The sequence below is a fragment of the Cottoperca gobio genome, chromosome 1, assembly GCF_900634415.1.
Source record: "Cottoperca gobio chromosome 1, fCotGob3.1, whole genome shotgun sequence".
NCBI lineage: Eukaryota > Metazoa > Chordata > Actinopteri > Perciformes > Bovichtidae > Cottoperca > Cottoperca gobio.
In genome coordinates, this window is record NC_041355.1 from 16,948,396 (window position 1) to 16,971,726 (window position 23,331).

The 23,331-nt window shown below is 40.6% G+C and overlaps 3 protein-coding genes across 3 annotated transcripts in view; all 3 read right to left on the reverse strand.

Annotated features, from left to right (window-relative positions):
* Positions 1 to 5,102, reverse strand: part of c3a.1 (complement C3a, tandem duplicate 1) — a 45,943-nt gene extending 40,841 nt beyond the window's left edge. The window contains exon 1 of the mRNA XM_029431572.1: positions 4,386 to 5,102. The gene's annotated coding sequence lies outside the window, so the exon portion shown is untranslated. The remainder of the gene's footprint in view (positions 1 to 4,385) is intronic.
* Positions 5,103 to 5,380: 278 nt separating this feature from the next.
* dennd1c (DENN domain containing 1C) lies at positions 5,381 to 16,608 on the reverse strand. The gene is given in 24 exon segments (XM_029431586.1): positions 5,381 to 6,908; positions 7,041 to 7,254; positions 7,369 to 7,451; positions 8,205 to 8,312; positions 8,499 to 8,546; positions 8,647 to 8,697; positions 8,788 to 8,828; positions 8,985 to 9,069; positions 9,437 to 9,538; positions 9,737 to 9,862; positions 11,178 to 11,279; positions 11,402 to 11,447; positions 11,943 to 12,043; positions 12,407 to 12,517; positions 12,630 to 12,683; positions 13,297 to 13,362; positions 13,450 to 13,484; positions 13,487 to 13,529; positions 13,634 to 13,703; positions 13,962 to 14,081; positions 14,164 to 14,213; positions 15,074 to 15,117; positions 15,765 to 15,829; positions 16,436 to 16,608. Coding segments are annotated over 24 exon segments (2,775 nt in total). The 5' UTR covers positions 16,453 to 16,608; the 3' UTR covers positions 5,381 to 5,915.
* A 1,352-nt stretch (positions 16,609 to 17,960) lies between these two features.
* Positions 17,961 to 21,285, reverse strand: LOC115008191 (tubulin beta-4B chain-like). The gene is made up of 5 exons (XM_029431599.1): positions 21,088 to 21,285; positions 19,717 to 19,825; positions 19,520 to 19,630; positions 19,200 to 19,444; positions 17,961 to 19,102 (listed from the first exon to the last, which is right to left on the reverse strand). The coding sequence occupies exons 1-5, from the start codon at positions 21,142 to 21,144 to the stop codon at positions 18,290 to 18,292; spliced, it is 1,335 nt and encodes a 444-aa protein (XP_029287459.1). The 5' UTR covers positions 21,145 to 21,285; the 3' UTR covers positions 17,961 to 18,289.
* Positions 21,286 to 23,331: the final 2,046 nt, after the last annotated feature.

Here is a 23,331-nt window from a genome sequence, read left to right on the forward strand (position 1 = left end):
AACCGTACCCGACATTGATAGCTTTATGCTATTTCCAACGTGACTGCATTCATGTCCCTTAATTTTGTCTGATAAATGTTTTAAATCCACAATTCTTAGTTGGGTCCAAGCCAAAAAGCAGGCATGATGTGTCCCTGGTCTCTTCACTTCCAATTTTATCAAAGGAAATTGATGATTTAGTAAATAATCCACCTCGTTTATGTTCATGCCAACGCCCACTGCCACTATTGCTAACTACTTCCTCTCCACTCACTGTACGCAGCGACAGTTACTGTACAACTGCTGCGCTGTCATTGGTCAAAAGCCAATGGCCTGCGCTGAATGAATTTAGGTCACATGGTCAGCAAATCAAGGGCGTGTGCCATGACGCCTGTCAATTACTTAACATTTCGAAGATGAAAGGAAGCAGGGGCTTTGAATAAGGACATTTAAATATGTTATGTGTTTTTCCTGTGCTGTTGCTGCTCTAGGTTCCAACTAAATTGAAGAAAATTTGTTCTAATCTGTTCTTTTTAACAATCATTTTCTCCTTTATAGTGTAAGAGATAGGGAGGGCTGAGCCCTGTTAGCTCATTGATATCAGCAGTCCCTGCATAGGACCAAATTCGTTTGAGGAATACTGAACCTGGACATGTGCAATTCACAGAGGGCAGCGGGAGGGGTTGGAAATGGGCCCAACAGCACATATTCAACCCACGGCCACAATGACAGAGCAGGTTTTTCTATATTCCGTGCAAGCATCACATGCCAAATATGATCAAATACAATAAATATGCAATGTGTGCAAGTAAATATATAAACATATGATACTCATAAAATAAAATAATATTATCCTTTATTAATATCATCAGTACATCAGTGGACAGATTCATGGTCACAGCAGGAAACCATCTTAAGAGGTAGGAAACAGATACATATCTAATATGAATAATGCAAAATAAGAAATAGGTCCTAAAGTAAATGTCATAAAAAAATGAGTTGACATTAGCTACTGTAAGTCTCTGCATGTCACAAGTGAATCCATCTCTTGCCAAAATTATTCCTTCTCATCCAGGAAATGACACACATTAAGCCACACAGGCAGCACTGCTCAAATTGTGCTATAAATACACTGTAATTTGCAAACATTTGATATTATCTTCATAACCATGCATTTCTACAGTTAGGATTCTACTGATTGAAAATGCATAGGCCTACTATCACACTGTCATTAACTCCTTCACATGCTGATGTCATGTCATGCTGTCATGCTGTCTTTTTCTTTCTCTCTCTCCCTCTCCCTCCCTCTCTCCCCCCCCCCCCCCTCTCTCTCTCTCTCTCTCTCTCTCTCTCTCTCTCTCTCTCTCTCTCTCTCTCTCTCTCTCTCTCTCTCTCTCTCTCTCTCTCTCTCTCTCTTTTAATGCTTAACTTTTATTTTAGATGAAACATCCTTGTTTTCTTTTTAACTTCTGATAAGGCCCAATCCTGCCTGTAGCAGCCACAGTGTGTCTTTGTTCTGCACGTCAGGAGTCCTACTATTTGGAAACAAACAAAGTGTGTTTGATTAGTAATAATGAAAGTAGGCCACGCCAGAAAGCAGATTGTCCTCAGCTGACAAAAAACAGACTTCTAAACTAGCACAAGGCCTTTTCTCTCTAATTATTAAACCTTTATGATATAATCAGAGTGATTGATGATTTGGCAAACACAATCAATCCAGATACTACTGAGATATGTGGTTTGTGTTTTAAAAATGTAATGAAAAAGAAAATAATTATAAAAGACAATAAAAAAAACTATTTTTGATGTCAGAAAAAAAGAATGAGAAAAAGAAAGAAGAAAGAGATAGATAGCTAGAGAGACATACACACAGAGAAAGGGAGAGAGATAGGGAGCTGTTCCTGATTGGCACAGATGAGACATGTGACTGGGCTCATTAACATATGGACAGGCAGGTGAGCGTGGGAGAAAACAGTTTCAGCTATGCCGCGAGCACCCGGAACCCTGACTGGATTAAAAGTTCTGTCATTTCTCCAGACCATCTTTCTTTAAACCAGGAGTCAACACCGGACACGCCGTCGGTCATCTCACCTGGACGCCCAAAAACCGGCAGGTAACTTCCGCTGAATTGATTAAATATACATTACACTTAACCTACGTGACGGGCTACAATCGAAATATTTTCTGAGCATCTGCGTGAATCACAGAGACGGAAGGAACTCCTTAATTTCTTTACATTTGAGTGGTTTCACCTGTCATTTCACAGCAGCGGCAGGCTCACCTGAGCTGAGAGGACACCGGTTAAACAGGTGTAGCAGGATCTTCTGCATTCCGCCGCGCGCACACATGCATCCTCCTAGCGATATCAAACTTTGCTGGGAGTGTCTTTTAAGAGTCTGAATAAGTGGAACTCTTTTTCTTCACACAAGAAAAAAAGTACCTGTATCTGTAACGTGAAAGGACGTTTATGTTGAGTTTAGGGCATCATTATATTTTTTTGTATTTTATTACCTCTGTGGTTCTTACCATAATTTATTTTGTAGTTTTGATGTCCCCTTTCCTACATTTATTCCATGTTAATGTATAGACTCGTTTACCCGTAATGTGGGATCGGTTTTTAGGCAGGTGCAATCTATTTGAATTATTCTATACATATAACTGTTCAGCATTTCAGGACTGCAAATAATACTTATTTTCATTAATGATTAATTTGCTGCTTTCATATTTTCGATTAATCGTTAACGCTGCTTTTTTCCACTGAGCATAGTCTGCATTCACTTTGTAGTATTCTGTCATAATTGAAGATGATCTGCTTTTCTATTTTCTTGTTGGTCTTTTGGCAATATTACACTCGCTGAGCAGAAACTACAGCACCCCTAAAGAATGTAATGCAATCCAACACAACAGTGCGTATGCGTGTGTGCGTGTGTTCAACTCTGTGGTAACTTTCTGGAGTTGTTGTATTGGACTAAATTATAATGCGGGATGTATCTAATGTTTTTGATACATGGGGAAATTAAAAAATAATATAGTGCTAAATGTCTTTGCAAGATGTGTAGTGCATCTAGTCTACAACGTCTCCACAATGCTGCAGTTCTTGTCTTCACTTAATTATATGAGACATTGTTGCTCCTCCTAAACATTTCAGCTGTCCTCCAGTCAGTGTTAGAGTTGATAGGATCTTTCTCCTGGTATTCAAAGCTCACAGAGGCCTGGAAGAAACATTTTTTCTTTGACAGTTAGGTTCCTTTCATGTCTCTCAGGTGATCCAAACCCAAACGGGCCATAACATCTTGGACCGTGATGAGACTCAATTGATCAACCCCTGATTTGATTTGTTTCCATATGCCCCACTGTTGTTTTCATCCAGCTGATGCTGTGTTGGTCCTGATGTAAGAACACAGGCGTCGCAGATCTGATCGATACTTTCTATTCCTCAGGTATGTCATTTCAGACTAAACCCTTTGGAATGATCTCAACCCTGTGTACATGTTTATTAGGGAGACTTTAGTAACTCTTTATTGCATGGGTTTGTTATTTCATAGTAAGTTTCCTGGAAAGAAGTAATGTATTTTGGTACTTATTATTGAGAAAATATGAATTCCCTCAAAAAGGTTTAGACTCATGAAAATATGAATTCTTAAGTGATTATTCTTCATACATGTTGAATTGTAAACTTGCCTGTTGGGACAATAAAGGATTTCTTTTTATCGTGGATCGCAATTTAAAAAAAGCACACAATACGTTGATTTTATACCCCAAGCCAACACACAAACTATCAAAACGTAACGTTACACGGCCCGTACAGCCCCCAGTACCACAGTAGTTGTTTTTTTTGTTTTGATGAATTTAGTTTGTATGGACCCAGCAGTCGAGGTGAAATACTGCCCCCTTTTTTATTTGGAGCAGGTGGAATTACACATTGAATATTTTAATAGAAAAATATATTTAGCCTTTTTATTTATGCTGGGGAACCTTGTGATTTAACTTTATTTAAGATGTGTTTGTTTTTCAATAACAATGATTTACACTAAGAAAATATGTGTCCTATCTGTGATGCAATACATATATCTTTTTAATGCCATTTTAAAGGTTTTAAGCGTATGATAATATCCTGAATCACATTTACTTATCGCCAGGATAATCGTGATATGAAATGTACATATCTTAACATGCCTACTTTCCTGTAGACAAATTGCATTTCTTTTCATATCCAGTTGACCTGCTATGCATTGACTCAAACTGTAGGTTATGCTTTCATTTGAAGTTCACCAATCAAACACTCTCTGCCCTCATTTAGTACCAAATTACACAGTTTGCTATCACATACCAAATCCTTACCTAGACTTTATTTGATATGCTGCATGTAACTCAACAGTTTTATCTGCAGCTATGTGTTTACTGACCTGTGTGATTCCCTCCCAAGCTGTCTGTCACCATGGCGATGCAGGTGTTAATGGCACCTGCAGTGTCCGTGTTGGTGTCCGCCGTGCTGTCCCTGCTCAGCTTGGCTCTGCTGCTGCTGCTGTGTGTCATCAGGAAGAAAAGGAGGCTGGAGGGAACATATAGGCCCAGTGCAGAGGAGAAGAAACAGACGGGATCGGCGGGATCGGAAAAACCTGGCCTGGCTCTCCCGCTGCCCAAAGAAGAACGGCTCATATAAGATGATGAAGTGGATTCACCCCCCGTCACTGTAAACCCGTGGACTGATGCCTCCTGTTTTCTGACGTCGCTGTGCTGCTGTCCTCTGGGTCGATCCCTGTTTGTCTTTTTGCACCAAAAAAAATCTTCAGACACACTGTTTGTGCCGCACCTTTTTTTTTATTCTTGGTGACAACAAATACATTGATAAGACTTTAAGTTCTCACCCGTTTCAAAAAGAGGAAATATTTGTCATTTGCTATCCTGTCGAATTCCTTTGATCAAAATCATTCTTTATTTTGCCACATAAGGAACATGAGCTGAAGTTTGTTGTATTTGTAAAGAGATTAGTATATTTTTTACTGTACTGTGTGTTCTGTCTATTTATATATAACAACATTGTTTTACACTATTTTAATAAAGGATAATGATTAAAGCAATGACTGTAATGCACTTTTATGTCAAGCTCTGAGAAGCTCACTTTCTTAAAAAATAAAAATCAGTATGTATGTATGTATGTATGCTACACAAGGTGTTCTGTTAATAAACCACAAATGTACACACCCCTTTAAGTCTCTTGTCTTGGATTATTGAAGGAAAAGCGATGTTGGAAGTTCAACATGTATAGTTTATTAGCTTTTAAGTCATTCAGATTTCGTAAGAAGACTTACCAAAAATGCAATAATTATCCTCATTCGTCAGTTTTAGAAGTGCATATTTCTCTCACACACAAAATATTCATGTATCATGTACAGTAGCCGATATGTAAAACATTAAATGTCCTTTTTATTTCAACCATGTTTCTAAGTGCAATTCACCAGTCAGTCTAACTTTACAATATTCAGAAAAATAAACAAATGTTAAAATATTTGCTTAATCTTTGCAAGGTGCCATATGTTTTTCTCAGTCAACAAATCCCATGAAAATGATTAAAAACCCATCAGTGAGCCACATGTTACTGGGTGACCTGCTCTTTTAGTACGATGAACACGCACTTTAGTTTATTTTGACCTAATCCCACGAACACCCTCCTGCTGCTGTAAACACTCAGCGCACCAAATCTGTGCCTGATAATAACCAACTAAATGCAGTTTGTGTTACATTTTCTTAAATCTAAGTCATTCATTTTTAAATAACATGAAACTATATATTTGTGGCCCATTTTCCAAAGCTCTGCTTGGGTCTGAGAGTCACAGACCGCAGGAGAAATCAGAAAGCCCTGAGAGACGGACTCGCACATTGCTCATGTTGGTGTTTTCATGGGGTTTGTTGAAAGCAAGACAAAGCACTATCCTTTAAGCTTCAAATTTCTTCTTCAGTTCAGACACTTTGATCAGAGGCGGGTCTTCCTCCTCTCGTTCATCCTCTGAACGTTTTTTTCCCTCTGATATATTCGAGTCACATGGCAGGTGAGTTTGTGCATTCTCCTTGCTCCAAAGTGTGTTGCAAGGTCTCCCAGGTTCAGCCGGTTGCTTGTTGCTGCACTTTAGCTGGAAGCGTGTTACAGCAGATAGCACTTCAGGCGAGGAGGCGGTCTGTCTCATCTCCAGCTCCTCTGTCTTTACTGCTTCTTCACTTCTTTTTTCATGACCTGCTGTAGGTTTAGGGTCAACACTGAGACTCCGAGGCCCAGGAGAAGATGCGGGTTCCAGATTGTCCTCCAGTCCCTGCTGCTCCTCCTCGCCGTTGGGATGATGGGGATTCAGTTTTATAAGTTTGTTTAAGGTCACTTCCTCACCTTTCTCCTTCTCTTGTCCCTCTTCTTCTCTTGCTTCACCTTTCTCCTTCTCTTGTCCCTCTTCTTCTCTTGCTTCACCTTTCTGCATTTCATTTGTTCCTTTATCCATCTCTTGTCCCTCAGCTACCTCCTCACTCTGATTTTGCACATCTTCCCTCTTTTCTTTCAACCCACCATCCTCTCGCTTCTCAGCCATTTCTTTCACAGGGACCTCTCCTAAACTCACTGTCTTTTCCTGAATCTCCGTCTCTTCCTCTAACTTCACTTCCTTAAAGTTATTTCCGCTGTCTGTTTCTTCTTTTCGGTTCCCGTTTATTGCTACCTTCACTACTTCCTGTAGTCTGCTTTCTTGCTGCCCCATTTCACACGCTGCCAGCAGACTCTCTTTCCCCTCCTCTTCTGGTACGCTGGTGTCCAAGCAAAGGCAATCAGAGTCTTCCGTCAGGTCTGACAGCTCCTCCGTGGTCTCCAGATTCCAGCTGTGTATGCTGCCACTGCCACTCAAGGACAGAGACAGGCTCTCCTGGCTGGGGTTGGCTGGAAAACTGCCCTATAAATAAAACAGCCAATGTTAGACCAGAAATCACATTTGTGTGTGTGTGTGTGTGTGTGTGTGTGTGTGTGTGTGTGTGTGTGTGTGTGTGTGTGTGTGTGTGTGTGTGTGTGTGTGTGTCCTTCTTACCTTCCTGATATAGTCATGGCTGTCCGGTCCAAACAGATCCAGGCTGCGCGTGCCATACAGCAGGCCGCGTTCGTGGGAGCTCCGGGAGCTGAGCGTGTCAAAGATCTCCCCCAGCAGATCCATCTCCTCCGGGTCACACAGCAGTGAATCTTCCTCTTCGTCTTTATCCTTCTGGAGCTGTGTGTCTGGCTCGATCACAGCCCCAGACACAGCCCTGTTGCACAGAGATAAGAAATAAGAATGGCACAAACAAGAAAATGCTTTTGAAAATATTTCTCCTAGGGTTTCCCCACATTTCTCCATCTCTCAGTTTCTCTCTGACTCTCACCCATCCCATGTGTCCCCATTGTCCTGCATGTCCTCTTCGTCTCCGGGAGCCCTGTGTTGGTGTACAGGCCGACGAGGACGCGACTGACATGAGGCAACATAGAGTAACAAAGCAAAGAGACAGCAACGCAACAGAAGTGACCGATGTTGGGGTAAATCACAATAAAGTGGAGCAAAGAAATGGCACAAAATAGCACAAAGAAGCAGTGCAGGACAGTAGAATAAGAAGATTAGGTAATGAGGACGATGCATGTGGATGGTATCTGTTCCAATTGTATCAAATATTTACTTCACAGCAACGCTCTTTGCCACAAAATACAAGGATAATGGATTGATATCTTCTCTTTTTTTGTCAAAGATATTACATTTCAGATAAATCCAGATGCAATTGTAATTATTTGGGGGATATCTAAAGATGTAAGGAAACTAAAACTGCCACAACAATGCTTCCTGGTATATAGACTTATCACTGCAAGAAAATATATCCTATTATTTTGACAGTTTTAACAGTGAAACTATGGCTACATGATACTAAGGTGACATGATACAAGTAATAGTATTATTGTTAGTATTGTTATCACTATGTTTTTTTATTATTATTGTATTATTATGATTATCATAGTTTACATTTTTTCATATATTTATTTACTTTTCATTTATTTATGTAATCTTTTCTTTAAATCTCTTTAATCAGTTTTTGGATGAGACTTTATCTTCTTGTGTTTTGATTATGGAAAAGAAGCATGGCAATACCATCTTATGTTATCCTTGAAAATGATAAAGACATTGGAAACAAATTTTTAAAATACCTAAGATTAGATATGGTATTGTGCTCACCCTCCCAAAGTGTTGTGTGATTGGCAGGCGGTTCTGCAAGCAGTCGGATCGGGCACGACGGTGCGACACAGATCCTCCTCTCTGAAGGGTGTGTTCGTCATTGTGGGCCTGCTTTTACACACACACACACACACACACACACACACACACACACACACACACACACACACACACACACACACACACACACACACACACACACACACACACACACACACACAACGAAGAAGTATTATAGTAAAACGACAGCAGAATTTGATTCAATAGAAGCACCTACCCTAACTGCTGACCTACCTTTTGCATCAGCAGGTTTTTCAAACCAGACTTGGTGAGACCTTTGGTCTGGGAGAGATTCAAATCATTACAAATAGAGTTGTTTTGGTAATGCAGATTGAATTCACTTTGTACTCCACCGAGCAAAAACACCTCGGCTTGTACTCACCCTCATGTTTGCTTTGGACTTCATGTTAAGGATAAGCGCTCCTCCCCCTTTCTGTCAAAGGTACAAGTGTGTATGTGTTACACATTTCAACAAGACAGGAACAAACTTCAAACTGTTTAAATAAAGAAGAACAGAACTTACCTTTAAATTACCAACTAACTGTTGATAAGATTTGCTTCTCCCTATAAACAGAGACAGAAACACAATGGGAAAGAGAATAATTGGTAAGTGGGTAATAGCACACACACACACACACACACACACACACACACACACACACACACACACACACACACACACACACACACACACACACACACACACACACACACACACACCTGCTTCACATTTTAAGATCTCCTCCTCAAAGAGATCATCTGGTTCCTTCTCTTTGTTCAGAATATCCAGGCGACCATCAATGAACTATAAAAAAACAAGTAATTTTTATTAATCTAAATATATTATAATGGTCACTTATTTACATTAACACGAGTAGCACGTAGTCCCACTGACTTCACAACTGTCATTTTATTACATAAAATTCTGTGGCTTGAATCCTGTACAACATATACATATCAGGTCTGAAATAGCAACCAACACCTAACTATTATTAACCAGCTGCAACATTTCACTATAATTCTCTGCCCAACAAGCCCTAAATTTCCCTCGGGATGAATAAAGTGTCTGTCTGTCTGTCTGTCTGTCTGTCTGTCTAACTATCTGCTCCAGTTGTGTAATTGCATTACATGTCCAGCAGAGGGCAGTAAACCACACGTGGCACAGCGTGTACCTGTTTGAAGGACTGTAAATGAATGGCACTCTGGAGGAACTGCCTCATACTGCTAGACTTGTGCTCTACAAACAGTTCCTCACTGAACAACATCTCACCCTCCTGCAGAGAAGAAGAGAGAGATCGAAACAACAAAAGAGACAAATGAGTCCTAAAGTACACAAAGGCATGAAGAGCTGTCTATAGAAATGACCAAATAGAAATGCAGAGAACACTTTAAATAACTTTTAAAAATGCATTTAAAAGTGCAAACAATACATTTGAACACATTTTTAATAATAAGCCTTTTGAGTGATTGACCTCGTGACCCTGCAGCGCGTCCCTGTAGCCTCCAAACAGCAGAGCCTGAGCTTTCAGGAAGGCCCTTGAGATCCCGCAGCCAGGAGACACCGCCTGACGCTTCAAACACACCTTCAGCCCGGACATCTGGAGACATATTTACATATTTTTCAAGAGCAACTGTTCAATAACAATGATGAAGACGACGCCATTCGATTGAGAGAAGATGAAGTACAAGTGCAAAAGCTGATACACTTTTTTTGGGTTCTTTTGCCTATATCAGCTAATAGCCTGTTTGCATTGTAGCAACATTTTAGGAACCATAATTCCAGGAATTCAAGAATCGTGCTGTGTTTCCGTCAGAAGAACCAGGGTTTAAATTAGTTTGCTCTGCCACAGTTCCTGGCCCCAAAGTCCTGTTATCAGTCTACTTTTCCTAATCTCTATCTATCTATCTATCTACTATCTATCTATCTATCTATCTATCTATCTATCTATCTATCTAGCTATCTATCTTCTATCTATCTATCTATCTATCTATCTATCTATCTATCTATCTATCTATCTATCTATCATCTATCTATCTATCTATCTATCTATCTATCTATCTATCTATCTATCTAATCTATCATATCTATCTATCTATCTATCATCTATCTATCTATCTATCTATCTATCTATCTATCTATCTATCTATCTATCTATCTATCATCTATCTATCTATCTATCTATCTATCCTATCTATCTATCTATATCTATCTATCATCTATCTATCTATCTATCTATCATCTATCTAAATCTATCTATCTATCTATCTAATCTATCATCTATCTTATCTATTCTATCTATCTATCATCTATCTAGCTACTATTCTATCTATCTATCTATCTATCTATCTATCTATCTATCTATCTATCATCTATCTATCTATCTATCTATCATCTATCTATCTATCTATATCTATCTATCTATCATCTATCTATCTATCTATCTATCTATCTATCTATCTATCTATCTATCTATCTATCATCTATCTATCTATCTATCTATCTATCTATCTATCTTCTATCTATCTATCTAGTATATATATTCTGTATATAGAATATATATACAGTATATATATTCTATATACAGAATATATATACTGTATATATATATATATATATAGTCACAAACACATTTAGTTTGTGTTCTGTGTGATTGAGAGTTAATCTATTCTCAAGTTGGAACAATCAGCATGCCTCTGTGAAAGGGAACTAGAAAAATCAAGATCAATATATATCAATGGTTCACCTTTACTCTTTAACTATCAGGCTGATACTGTGGTACAGATTTTGCTTAGTGTAAATAACTTTCAAGTCATATTTTCCTTACTTTAAAAATAGTTAAATGTGAACAAAGAGACAACAAAAATACTTGCTTATGACCGACCACACACAGTCCTACACACATAATTTATTACCACATCTGAAGGTATCCTTTTCAGATCGTCAAAGGGGTTTTCCAGAGTGTTTGTATCCACATTCAGAATTACAACTTCCTCCAAGCCCCGACTCCTCACCCTCTGTCAAACACACACAGAGACACCGTTTTATCTGCAGGGTCTGACAGTTTGTGGGGACACGCCCAGTAGATTAACAAGTTTGGTAGTATTTGAGTGACTGTAGATTGTTTTCAGGAGTTTACCTCATATAGACTGGTGTGGACCCCTATTAGGTAAGGCATAGGCGCACTGTAACCAAATAAAACAGTGTGAATTCATGGTAGGTAGGTAGGTAGGTAGGTAGGAAGGAAGGAAGGAAGGAAGGAAGGTAGGTAGGTAGGTAGGTAGGTAGGTAGGTAGGTAGGTAGGAAGGAAGGAAGGAAGGAAGGAAGGAAGGTAGGTAGGTAGGTTGGTAGCCAGGTAGGTAAGTAGGTAGGAAGGAAGGAAGGAAGGTAGGTAGGTAGGAAGGAAGGAAGGAAGGTAGGAAGGAAGGTAGGTAGGTAGGAAGGAAGGAAGGAAGAAAGGAAGGAAGGAAGGAAGGAAGGTAGGTAGGTAGGTAGGTAGGTAGGTAGGTAGGTAAATAGGTAGGTAGGAAGGAAGGAAGGAAGGAAGGAAGGAAGGAAGAAGGAAGGTAGGTAGGTAGGTAGGTAGGTAGGTAGGTAGGTAGGTAAATAGGTAGGTAGGAAGGAAGGAAGGAAGGAAGGAAGGAAGGAAGGTAGGCAGGTAGTTAAACACAGTTCTTACCAGCAGTAGTCCAGCAGGTGGGGTGGCAGGACAGGGATGAAGATGTGTTGCCAGTACATGGGGTATAACACAGCACTGAGTGCATGCACGCAAGACGTCAGCTACACACAACACAAAATGGACGACTGTTTCAGACAACAACAAACAGGACACAAATGCCTGTCTGTGGGATCTGCCATAGGACACATATGTGGGGTCAATTTGTGACCTAAAGGCAGCACAATTTAGATTATTTTTGATGCAATTTTTGGAGTTTGGTTTCCAAAAAGTTGAATTTAGCAGAAACTAAAGGGATTTCTGTTTCCACTGGGGTTGGGTGAATGTTGATGGATAGAAGTTGGCATGTGACATGTGTCATGAGGTTTATAGGTTAGGGTCAGTTTCCAATGAATGAACATTCATCTGTAGACAGACGTAAATAAAGTCCTATAAAAAATATAGAAGAACAAAAATGTGTGTCTTACTGTGCTGAGTTTACTGGCAAAGATGAGGATGCGTCTCTCAAACAGCATGCTGGCGTAGAGCTGGAGGAGGTTCCCCACATCTACTGCCACAATCAGCTCTGTCAAGTTCCTCTGGTAAAACCACAGACACAAGCACATGCATGTCAGTTTGAATGGGAAAAGTCCAAAACCCCACCTGCTGTATAAGATACACACAGAATTTAGTTTAATCTTTTATACTCACATTTTCAGGGATGGAAGGGAGACTTTTGGGGTCTGGAGCGATGAAGTATGGAATCTGGTCAAAATGAATGAAATAATTACATTAATGACAACACTGGGGGAAGTGTTTTTGCTTTCAGCTGGCTTCAAAATCCTATGACATCCATGCATGACAGGTTACAGGATCAGATTTTTAGGATTTCTTTATACCAAAATTCTGTATCTGTTAAATAACGCTGTTTTTAGATGCAAACTATTGTGTAAGCTAATGTCTTACTGCAACATGACCTTAAAGTTATATCAATTTCATGAAATCTAACCTCATTTTTGACGGTATTTATGGTGGCCATTTTTATTTCTGCAATAGCCATTAAAAGTATTTACATTCAGGAATTCTGATTTCGAAGGAAACAACAGGAGACAAAACATTTGTTGTGGGGTCGGTACAGTCATGGGTTATTTATGTGTTATGGATACATACAGTCAACACTTCCAAAGATCAGGCAGACATTAGTGCAAATGGTGTTAGGTTTGTTTTAAACGTTTGATTAGAGGGGTGAGCGACAAGCTATTAGTCCACACATATTAGGTTTAGCCATCAAGCACAGACAGCTAACGTTTTCCAGCAGGAGTTAGTCTGTATCCGCTCGGCAGTTATTCCAGATCACATGAACCCCCGTGGGACTCACCCCCTCTTTTCTATCTGGGTCTCCAACAGGATGGGACACCTCTGTGCTGACCAATAGCTGCTCTCCCTCAGAAAAAAACACAACAAGCTAACCACTTACAGGTAAACAGCCATGAAATCAAGTGTGAACCTTATTGGATATTTAGAGATTTACCATCTGCAGAGTGACAGATCCAGCTGCCAGTGGTAAGGCTGCTTGTAGAGCGCAGACAGCATCACTTTCATCTCATTGGTCTGTTGAGAACATAATGGTTGTTATGTTAATGATACTCGTACAAGAGTGTATGGATTAGAGACTAATATAGCAAGGCGATTAAACACAAGCAACGTAAACTCACTTGTCCTTTCGTGAGGTAATCGGCCAAGTTGTTGAGAAGTTTGTAAAACACTTCAAACCATGGAAGATAACTGTAATCAAATTGGTTAAATGTAGATTTTATCATGATTTTTAAAGGGATGAGAATCACCCCCTTACACACACGCACGCATGCACGCACACGCACACACACACACACACACACACACACACACACACACACACACACACACACACTCACACACTCACTCACTCTCACACACACACATACACACACACACACACACACACACACACACACCACACACACACACACACACACACACACACACACACACACACAAATGTACCTGAGTATGCAAAGGCAGGTATGTGTATGGTTGGCAAGACGGCAAAAGCCAAACCGCTGGCATCCCTCAAGGTCAGTCAAAACAAAAGTAAAGTGTTGCACGGCCACTCCCTCCCTCGTTCTGTGCAGATGAATGTAGTGAGAGGTGGACAAATAGAAAAATGGACTATAGATAACCTGGAGTAAAGACAGTTTATACTCACCTTTGTATGTCATACGGGAAGCAGAACTTGGGTAATGTTTGACAAGACTCCTGAAGTGGGATAGAATTTAGATGTGTAAAATGAAAAGTGAAAAAATCCCTTAGCAAGTTAAGAGATTACAGCAATGCTATGGCTCTGTGAGGCTGTTCTTAGGCACATCACTGCTAACATATTCACACTGACAATGTTATGCAGGTATGATATCTAGTTAGCATTAACCACAACGTGCAGCTGAGGGTGATCGAAGGTCACTATTTTGCAGGTTTTTGGTCATAAACCACATTAAAAATGAGATCAGATGACGGCGCTACAGGAAACATCAGGGCATCACCAAAGTGAATTCATCACGAGGGGGGCGTGAAGGTCTTTACCACATTTCATGCCAATGCATCCCAACAGTTTAAAGTCAGTAGGATTCATCTTCTGACGAACATGATTGTTTATACATTTCATGGCAATACATTGTATTCTACTACTACTAATACTAATGGATTATAATCATTACAACTTTCTGATTTATCGGGTCTCATGTGCAATATCATGGACATATATATTCAACATTTTCAATCGACTATATACACCTGTCTGTACTTGAGATCTGATATAATACACACATATCTGTGCAACTCACCAAGAAGAAATGTAAGATATGAGCAACCTGTTTACTTTACTGTTATGTTTGGCATTGTGTGTATTTTTAGATTTTGTGTATTTGGGGCATTGAAGTATTTTTACAGTTGCACCTTTATTGATATTTTATATTTGTACTCTTTGTATTTGAACTCTTTTCTACTTTCTACTGCAACTGCTGCAAGACAGTTTCCCTCTTATCTTAATAGTTGTTGAGATTGTTAAGTCAACACAAGACAACACATCAACACATATTATATCTGGATACATGAGTGGCTACCTCATCGCTGAAGTCCTCTGGAAATTGAAACACTACACCAGGATCTATAACATTAAAAAGAATGAATAAGTTAACCACATGGCTATAATTCTAAAAATACTTTATTTTTAAAGTAATTGTAGAGAAGCAAAGTATATTAAGTGTTTTACAAGACAACAATGAGTAAAATCGAAAGAAGAAAATGATTCAAAATGGAGAAATTAAATAAATGTTGCATGTCAATAAAAAGTATGTTCAACCCAGCTGCTCAGTCTGCCAGATTACCACAACATGCTTCCATCTGCTCTAGTGTGACTAGACAATGCTGTGCGATTTTTCTGATCACATGACAGGAAGTATGAGCAACTCTAAGTTTAGCTGAAACAGCTTCATGTACACTAAATCTTATCTTGTCATTTTATAATTCATTTGCGTTGCTTCTTTAGTTGAGCAAATTTTCCGATGGAGCTTAACAGTCGGGTTGTTTTAGTGTGCCATGCGGTAAAATGACAAGAAGAAGGTGAATAGAGTCACAGGGGAAGAATTTGAGGAACAATTTTCATCTACTTCTCTGTTGCTGACAAATCACTCTGCACATCTAAACTGTTCTATAACTCATACTTCTAGTACTCCATAGAAACACAGAATCACAGTAATTGCAAATACTACATTGGCCCAGGTGTGTAGCGGGGAGTAAGGACAGAGGACTCACCTTTGTCTCTGGCTACGGGGCAAGTTGCTTCAAAGAACCAGTAGAAGGTTCGCTCAGGATTTGGTCTGACAGGAAAGAGATTCACAGCACATATTTGAGATTATCCTTACAGCGTGTTACTCACCAAAACATGTACACATTAATGTTGAGACGTTCCAGTTAATCTGCCCAACATTTATCATATTACTCAAATCTTTACTTTAATCTCAAGTACTTTACTTAAATCCAATTTTGAGGTATTTGTATTTGTCCATTTCATGCTACTTTATACTTCTACTCCACTACATCTCAGGAACTTTAGTTACTTTGCTTGTTCTTTTAATCAAGGAACGTTTTAAATGCAGGAGTTTTACTTACTTAACTTTACGTAACATAATATTTCTACACTGTGGTACTGCTACTTTTTACTTAGGTAAACTATCTGAGTATTTCTTCCACCACTGGCTAAATGTGATTACATTTAAATATTCAAAAGTTGTTAACAGGGCAACAAACACAGATTGCTCTGCTTTGACCAAGAACGGTTCTACTGTGAAGTATATGGCAACACTAAAGGGCAACAGAGTTGCTGCAGGAAACTTGCAATTGTGAGAGGAAGTAAAAACCACAAGCACAGACTAACAGGCAGAGTGATGATGGAAGCAGAGCAAAGAAAGACATGACTAACTCACTTCAATCTGGAGCCCATGCTGTCTAGATGTGTCTGTGTCCATGTGTTTGTCCAGGAGGGCAGAGATCTCCAGCAGGTGTATCAGATGATAGTCAAACCTCTGATGTAGCAGTGGTGCAAACGGATGAGGACACAGCGATAGCAGCCGTCTGCTCAATCAGCGCAATAGCAGTGACAAACACTTCCTGATATATGTCAGTGTGTGTGTGTGTTGTTTCAGAAGGTGTATATGATGTCTGTTATAAGACCACCTCTTTAAGATCTCACATTCACTTCTCTTAGAATTACATTATCTGTCCTTAACATTTCTTCACAACCTGTTTCCTTTAAGATGTGGATCTTCTCATTTATTTTAAAAATGAGCAGCCATCAGGTCAAAAGGTAGTCTTTGATAACAGCTTCATGAGCAGCTGCATGAACAATTAAGTTATAGTGTAGAGTAGTAGTAGTTGTAGTAGAACATACTCTCACATACTGCTATCGATAGGCCGATTAAAAAAATGTAGGCGTGAGTGTTTTACACAATATGCTTGTATTTTTATTTCCTATTTCAGAAAAGATATATTCATAATTTGTCATGTTGTTCTCTAAATATATATGTATATTCAAATCTTGCTATTCTATTACTATATTTGTATATCATTATCATATTGTATTTTCTCTGTACTCACGAGACTCATGTCTCACTTGTGAAGAGATCTTGGCCTCAATGTCACTTCCTGATTAAATAGTATATATATATATATATATATATATATATATAGAGAGAGAGAGAGAGATAGCACATCTGCACAATGACCTCGGTGAGATTTGCATTATAAAAATTCCCCTTCAATTGTCTACTTTTGCTTTTATTTTTCATTCATTCATGCATATAACCATGAGCACCACCAAACTAATCAAGCATTGTATAAAGAGAAACTGTCATTAACACCATAAGACATATGGTCTCCACCACTTATTAATATCTTTGTAGTGCATCAAGAACACTGGAGCTGATGTTGAGGATCTGTTTCCCGCTTGATTTATATAAAAGGACACGCTTTATTCTTCATATGTCATATACATGAAAGCTGACTGCGATGGTGTGTCTTGCAATTGCTCATAGAAACAGGCTTCAAAAGGATGTGCTTTTCCTATAAAGAAGCATTTCTGACACTTCATAACAGAGCATTTGGTGTTACAGGTTTCAAAGTGGAAAAGAAAGCATCCACATCCTGCTCAGAAGCACTAAACGCATAGATCTCAATACTTCCTCCTAGTGGTGTTCAAGCAAAACTGCCTAATCTGTAGATGCAGGTTTCCATTTTGATTTGCCTTCATACTGCGACATCTAGAGCAAAACTGGTAGAAGAATTGCGCTTCTTCAAATGCATTTGATACTCTGGTTTATTTCAGTCAAAAGGAGTCTATTTTTGTACAGGTTTGTCAGCAACACTTAAGAAATATATAGCGTATGGGTTACTTATCTGCTTATATTGTTTGTCTTTCATTTTAAAAAGTATCACACCAAAAACCATCAAACGCACAAAGGGATAACAGTTTTATTGAATACTTGGCCCAGGTACTGTTTGACTGATGGTGATAACTGAGCATAAACAGAAAGCTACGGACAAAATACCACAAGCACAGCTGTGTTAGCTAGCTCTATATGAGCAACGAGGCTGGAGAGTCAATTTAGTGTGGTGAATCCTACTCTGAAAGAAAGGAGAGGCAGAGAGAAAATGAAACATAACAATTACGGGGATAAGAGAACAGAGAGCAGTGTGAATCAGTCAGAGTAGTAGGAGTAAAATAAGTGGTTGGACGGAGTTATTACGACTGCACTTGAGAAAGAAGATGGATGATTTTAGCCTTAGGCCACTTCCTCTTCTCCCTCCTCCTCAAACTCTCCTTCCTCAGCCGTGGCGTCCTGGTACTGCTGGTACTCGGACACCAAGTCGTTCATGTTGCTCTCCGCCTCTGTGAACTCCATCTCGTCCATGCCCTCGCCCGTGAACCAGTGCAGGAAGGCCTTCCGGCGGAACATGGCGGAGAACTGCTCCGAGATGCGCTTGAAGATCTCCTGGATGGCCGTGCTGTTGCCGATGAAGGTGGCGGCCATCTTGAGCCCCCGGGGCGCGATGTCGCAGACGGCCACCTTCACGTTGTTGGGGATCCACTCCACGAAGTAGCTGCTGTTCTTGTTCTGGATGTTCAGCATCTGCTCGTCCACCTCCTTCATGGACATGGGCCCGCGGAAGACGGCGGCGACGGTCAGGTAGCGTCCGTGGCGAGGGTCGCAGGCCGCCATCATGTTTCTGGCGTCAAACATCTGCTGGGTGAGCTCGGGGACAGTGAGCGCGCGGTACTGCTGGCTGCCCCGCGCCGTCAGAGGAGCGAACCCCGGCATGAAGAAGTGCAGCCTGGGGAAAGGCACCATGTTGACGGCCAGCTTGCGGAGATCTGCGTTGAGCTGCCCGGGGAACCGGAGCGAGGTCGTCACCCCGCTCATGGTTGCAGAGACCAGGTGGTTGAGGTCTCCATAAGTGGGTGTGGTCAGTTTGAGGGTGCGGAAGCAGATGTCATACAAGGCCTCGTTGTCGATGCAGTAAGTCTCGTCTGTGTTCTCAACCAGCTGATGGACAGACAGGGTGGCATTGTAGGGCTCCACCACTGTGTCTGACACCTGGAGGCACAAAGCAAAAAAGGTCAAAGGGGATAAAACGAAAAAGCCAGAAATAGAAAATAAAACACCAATAAGCAATGAGACGTGAATTCTATACCTTAGGAGAGGGCACCACACTGAACGTGTTCATGATACGATCGGGGTACTCCTCACGGATCTTGCTGATGAGCAGAGTTCCCATACCAGAGCCGGTACCACCGCCCAGGGAGTGTGTAAGCTGGAAACCCTGCAGGCAGTCGCAGCTCTCAGCCTCCTTCCTCACCACGTCCATGACTGAGTCCACCAGCTCGGCTCCCTCTGTGTAGTGGCCCTTAGCCCAATTGTTACCGGCTCCACTCTGGCCTGGAAGGAAAGGGTTGATTACAATCCGCCCTTTGAATATTCAGCCTTACTAGTCCTGCCAAAAGGTCATCATACCAAAGACAAAGTTGTCGGGTCTGAAGATCTGTCCAAAGGGACCGGAGCGGACAGAGTCCATGGTGCCTGGCTCCAGATCCACCAAGATGGCCCTCGGCACATACTTTCCACCTGGAACACAAATGCATGTGTCAAAACAGTTTAATTGAAAAGAAAAGAAAAGACTATTAGAATTAGTTGTTTTACATATTCCTGACCTGAAGCCTCATTATAGTAGACATTGATTCTGTCCAGCTGCAGGTCACTGTCTCCATGGTAAGTTCCTGTTGGGTCGATGCCGTGCTCATCACTGATCACCTCCCAGAACTACAGACCAGTCGATGGGTTGGATTAGATAGAAAAACTTACATAACAGTCTGAATTTACTGACATGCTAATATCTCAACATGTAATGGTCATGCCTTTATATTGCACTTTACAAGCCACTCTACTTACTCACAATTAATAGACAAAAAATTTGATGATCGAATGATCATTAAAACAAACAGACAAAACAAACAACCTGAAGAAATGACGGCCAATTTTCACTATTTCATAGACCAAATGATTATTCAGTTAAAAGGACGAGTCTGTAGGATTTAGTGCCATCTAGTGGTCATGGTGAGGTTGCAGATTGCAACAACTGAATACCGCTCCTGAATATCCTCTGCTCATCCTCTTCATGTAATGTAAAGACGTGAAAGGCTCTCTCTAGAGCCAGAGTTTGGTTTGTCTGTTCTGGGCTACTGTAGAAACATGTCGTTGCAACATGGCGCAAACCGTGAAGAGGACCAGCTCCCTTATGTAGATATAAGGGCTCATTCTAAGCTCACGAAAACACAACGAGTTTTAGTTCCAGGTGATTATACACGATGTGAAATATAGTTATGAATATTATATTTAATTTCTGCCAATAAATCCATTTAAATCCTACACATTGCACCTCTAATTAAAAGAATAACGGATTCATCAGTAATAAAACACACTTGTTCGTTGCAGAACAATATCTTTTCAGATTCATCGACCTCAATTCAATCTCTGTATCACAGATACCCTCAGAAGATGGATTTATTTATTATTTAAAATGAGGCTAAACCCACGATTTGATGCAGGGGTGATCATTTAAAAAAATACCATCCTATGAGGCTTTATTATCATTGCAATTAGATGTGACCTATATTCGTGTGGGTCGAAAAGCTGCAAGCTTGCCGGCGTTCTGGTGCATTCAGTGTCTGAGCCGCACCCCTCTCTCTCTGACAAACAAACCCACCCCCACCTCTCACACACACACACACACACACACACACACACACAAACACAAACGTTTAGGTGTTGTCGTTCATTCAGAGGGGATCAGCGGCAGCAGCGGGGATGTCTCGGCTTGCCACCGCCCATCCAAAAGGATGCTATTGTCTTACACAAGCCTGTCTACTCCACTGAGTTGACCTATTTAGTATTTCCTGTGGACAACATGGCCTCATAACAGCCGACACGTAGACATAAACCCTGTTAAACTTGAATTAAATCCCATAAAACCGAGTGCAGTTAACAGGTAGATATAACGGCGACGAAAGTGCGTGTTTGCATACCTTTGCTCCAATCTGGTTCCCGCACTGCCCGGCTTGCAGATGCACGATCTCACGCATATTGTCGATGCAGTGTGTGGGGTGTCTCGCGGATAAACAGGGGAAGCTGACGACGGGATGCTCTGGTTCTTGGGATGTTCGGTCCTGGTCCTCCCGGTTCAGTCGACAGTCTGACTGAATGGCTGCGTAGTAAGCTCTCAGTCTCGCCCTTCCCTCCGTCCGCGCTTGCGCCGTTCATCCCGGTGCTGCAGCATGACGTCATCTCCATGGCAACGGGAACCGGGTATGGCTGGAAAATCAGCCTGCCTCGGCTGATGGGAGACCGGTCTATGTGGGATTGCATGGATGGGAGATAACACTGGAAGGATAAACAACAGAGATTACCTATTTTCTTAGAGCTTCATGCACGGGGTTAACTGTCTGCTGCTGACATCAGCATGTGAAGGAGTTAATGACAGTGTGATAGTAGGCCTATGCATTTTCAATCAGTAGAATCCTAACTGTAGAAATGCATGGTTATGAAGATAATATCAAATGTTTGCAAATTACACTGTATTTATAGCACAATTTGAGCAGTGCTGCCTGTGTGGCTTAATGTGTGTAATTTCCTGGATGAGAAGGAATGATTTTGGCACGAGATGGATTCACATGCAGAGACTTACAGTAGCTAATGTCAACTCATTTTTTTATGACATTTACTTTAGGACCTATTTCTTATTTTGCATTATTCATATTAGATATGTATCTGTTTCCTACCTCTTAAGATGGTTTCCTGCTGTGACCATGAATCTGTCCACTGATGTACTGATGATATTAATAAAGGATAATATTATTTTATTTTATGAGTATCATATGTTTATATATTTACTTGCACACATTGCATATTTATTGTATTTGATCATATTTGGCATGCGATGCTTGCACGGAATATAGAAAAACCTGCTCTGTCATTGTGGCCGTGGGTTGAATATGTGCTGTTGGGCCCATTTCCAACCCCTCCCGCTGCCCTCTGTGAATTGCACATGTCCAGGTTCAGTATTCCTCAAACAAATTTGGTCCTATGCAGGGACTGCTGGTATCAATGAGCTAACAGGGCTCAGCCCTCCCTATCTCTTACACTATAAAGGAGAAAATGATTGTTAAAAAGAACAGATTAGAACAAATTTTCTTCAATTTAGTTGGAACCTAGAGCAGCAACAGCACAGGAAAAACACATAACATATTTAAATGTCCTTATTCAAAGCCCCTGCTTCCTTTCATCTTCGAAATGTTAAGTAATTGACAGGCGTCATGGCACACGCCCTTGATTTGCTGACCATGTGACCTAAATTCATTCAGCGCAGGCCATTGACTTTTGACCAATGACAGCGCAGCAGATGTACAGTAACTGTCGCTGCGTACAGTGAGTGGAGAGGAAGTAGTTAGCAATAGTGGCAGTGGGCGTTGGCATGAACATAAACGAGGTGGATTATTTACTAAATCATCAATTTCCTTTGATAAAATTGGAAGTGAAGAGACCAGGGACACATCATGCCTGCTTTTTGGCTTGGACCCAACTAAGAATTGTGGATTTAAAACATTTATCAGACAAAATTAAGGGACATGAATGCAGTCACGTTGGAAATAGCATAAAGCTATCAATGTCGGGTACGGTTAACATCCCCTGTCAACTTGATGAGGGCCATTGCATCACTAAACAGAAACACAACAAGCTGGTACAGAAAATCAGACTTTCACTATTGTGGATTGTAGACTGCTATCTCTGCAGGGATCCGACGAATCTCAGACTTCAATGCAGCGACTAACCGATGAGGCATGTGGTAACCTGTGTGTGATTGTGCTGAGGTACATCACTGAAGCTCCCGTTGTGGAGAGATGTCTTTGTTTCTCCCCGTTAGGTGTGGTCATTCTTGTGAGTGCTTCTCTCTTCTTCTATGGTTGTAGAGCAAATGCTATAACAAGGTATATAGTGACATTACTCATCAAATACTGCTGGAGTGCAGTGTCCTTTCTCAGCCTACAGGGGCACAAAGACACAGCTGTCTGTGTGATCACTGCTGGATCTCGATGATCTGTTTGGTCTATAAAATGTCAGAAAGTGGTGAAAAATGTCCATCTCAGTTTCATTTAAATGTTTAGTTTTGTCAGTCCAAAACCCAAAGATGTTAATTTTAATATGATATAAAACAGAAAAAAGCAGGACACGTCCATATTTGAGAGGCTGAAACCCACATTTTCTGCCATTTT

Excerpts from the sequence above, each read along its gene's own strand:
- LOC115008191 (XM_029431599.1), bottom strand. The coding sequence starts at position 21,144 with ATGCGTGAGATCGTGCATCTGCAAGCCGGGCAGTGCGGGAACCAGATT. Across the intron at positions 19,826-21,087 it reads GGAACCAGATTGGAGCAAAG|TTCTGGGAGGTGATCAGTGA; the intron begins GTATGCAAACAC and ends ACTGGTCTGTAG. Across the intron at positions 19,445-19,519 it reads ACCCGACAACTTTGTCTTTG|GCCAGAGTGGAGCCGGTAAC; the intron begins GTATGATGACCT and ends CTTTCCTTCCAG.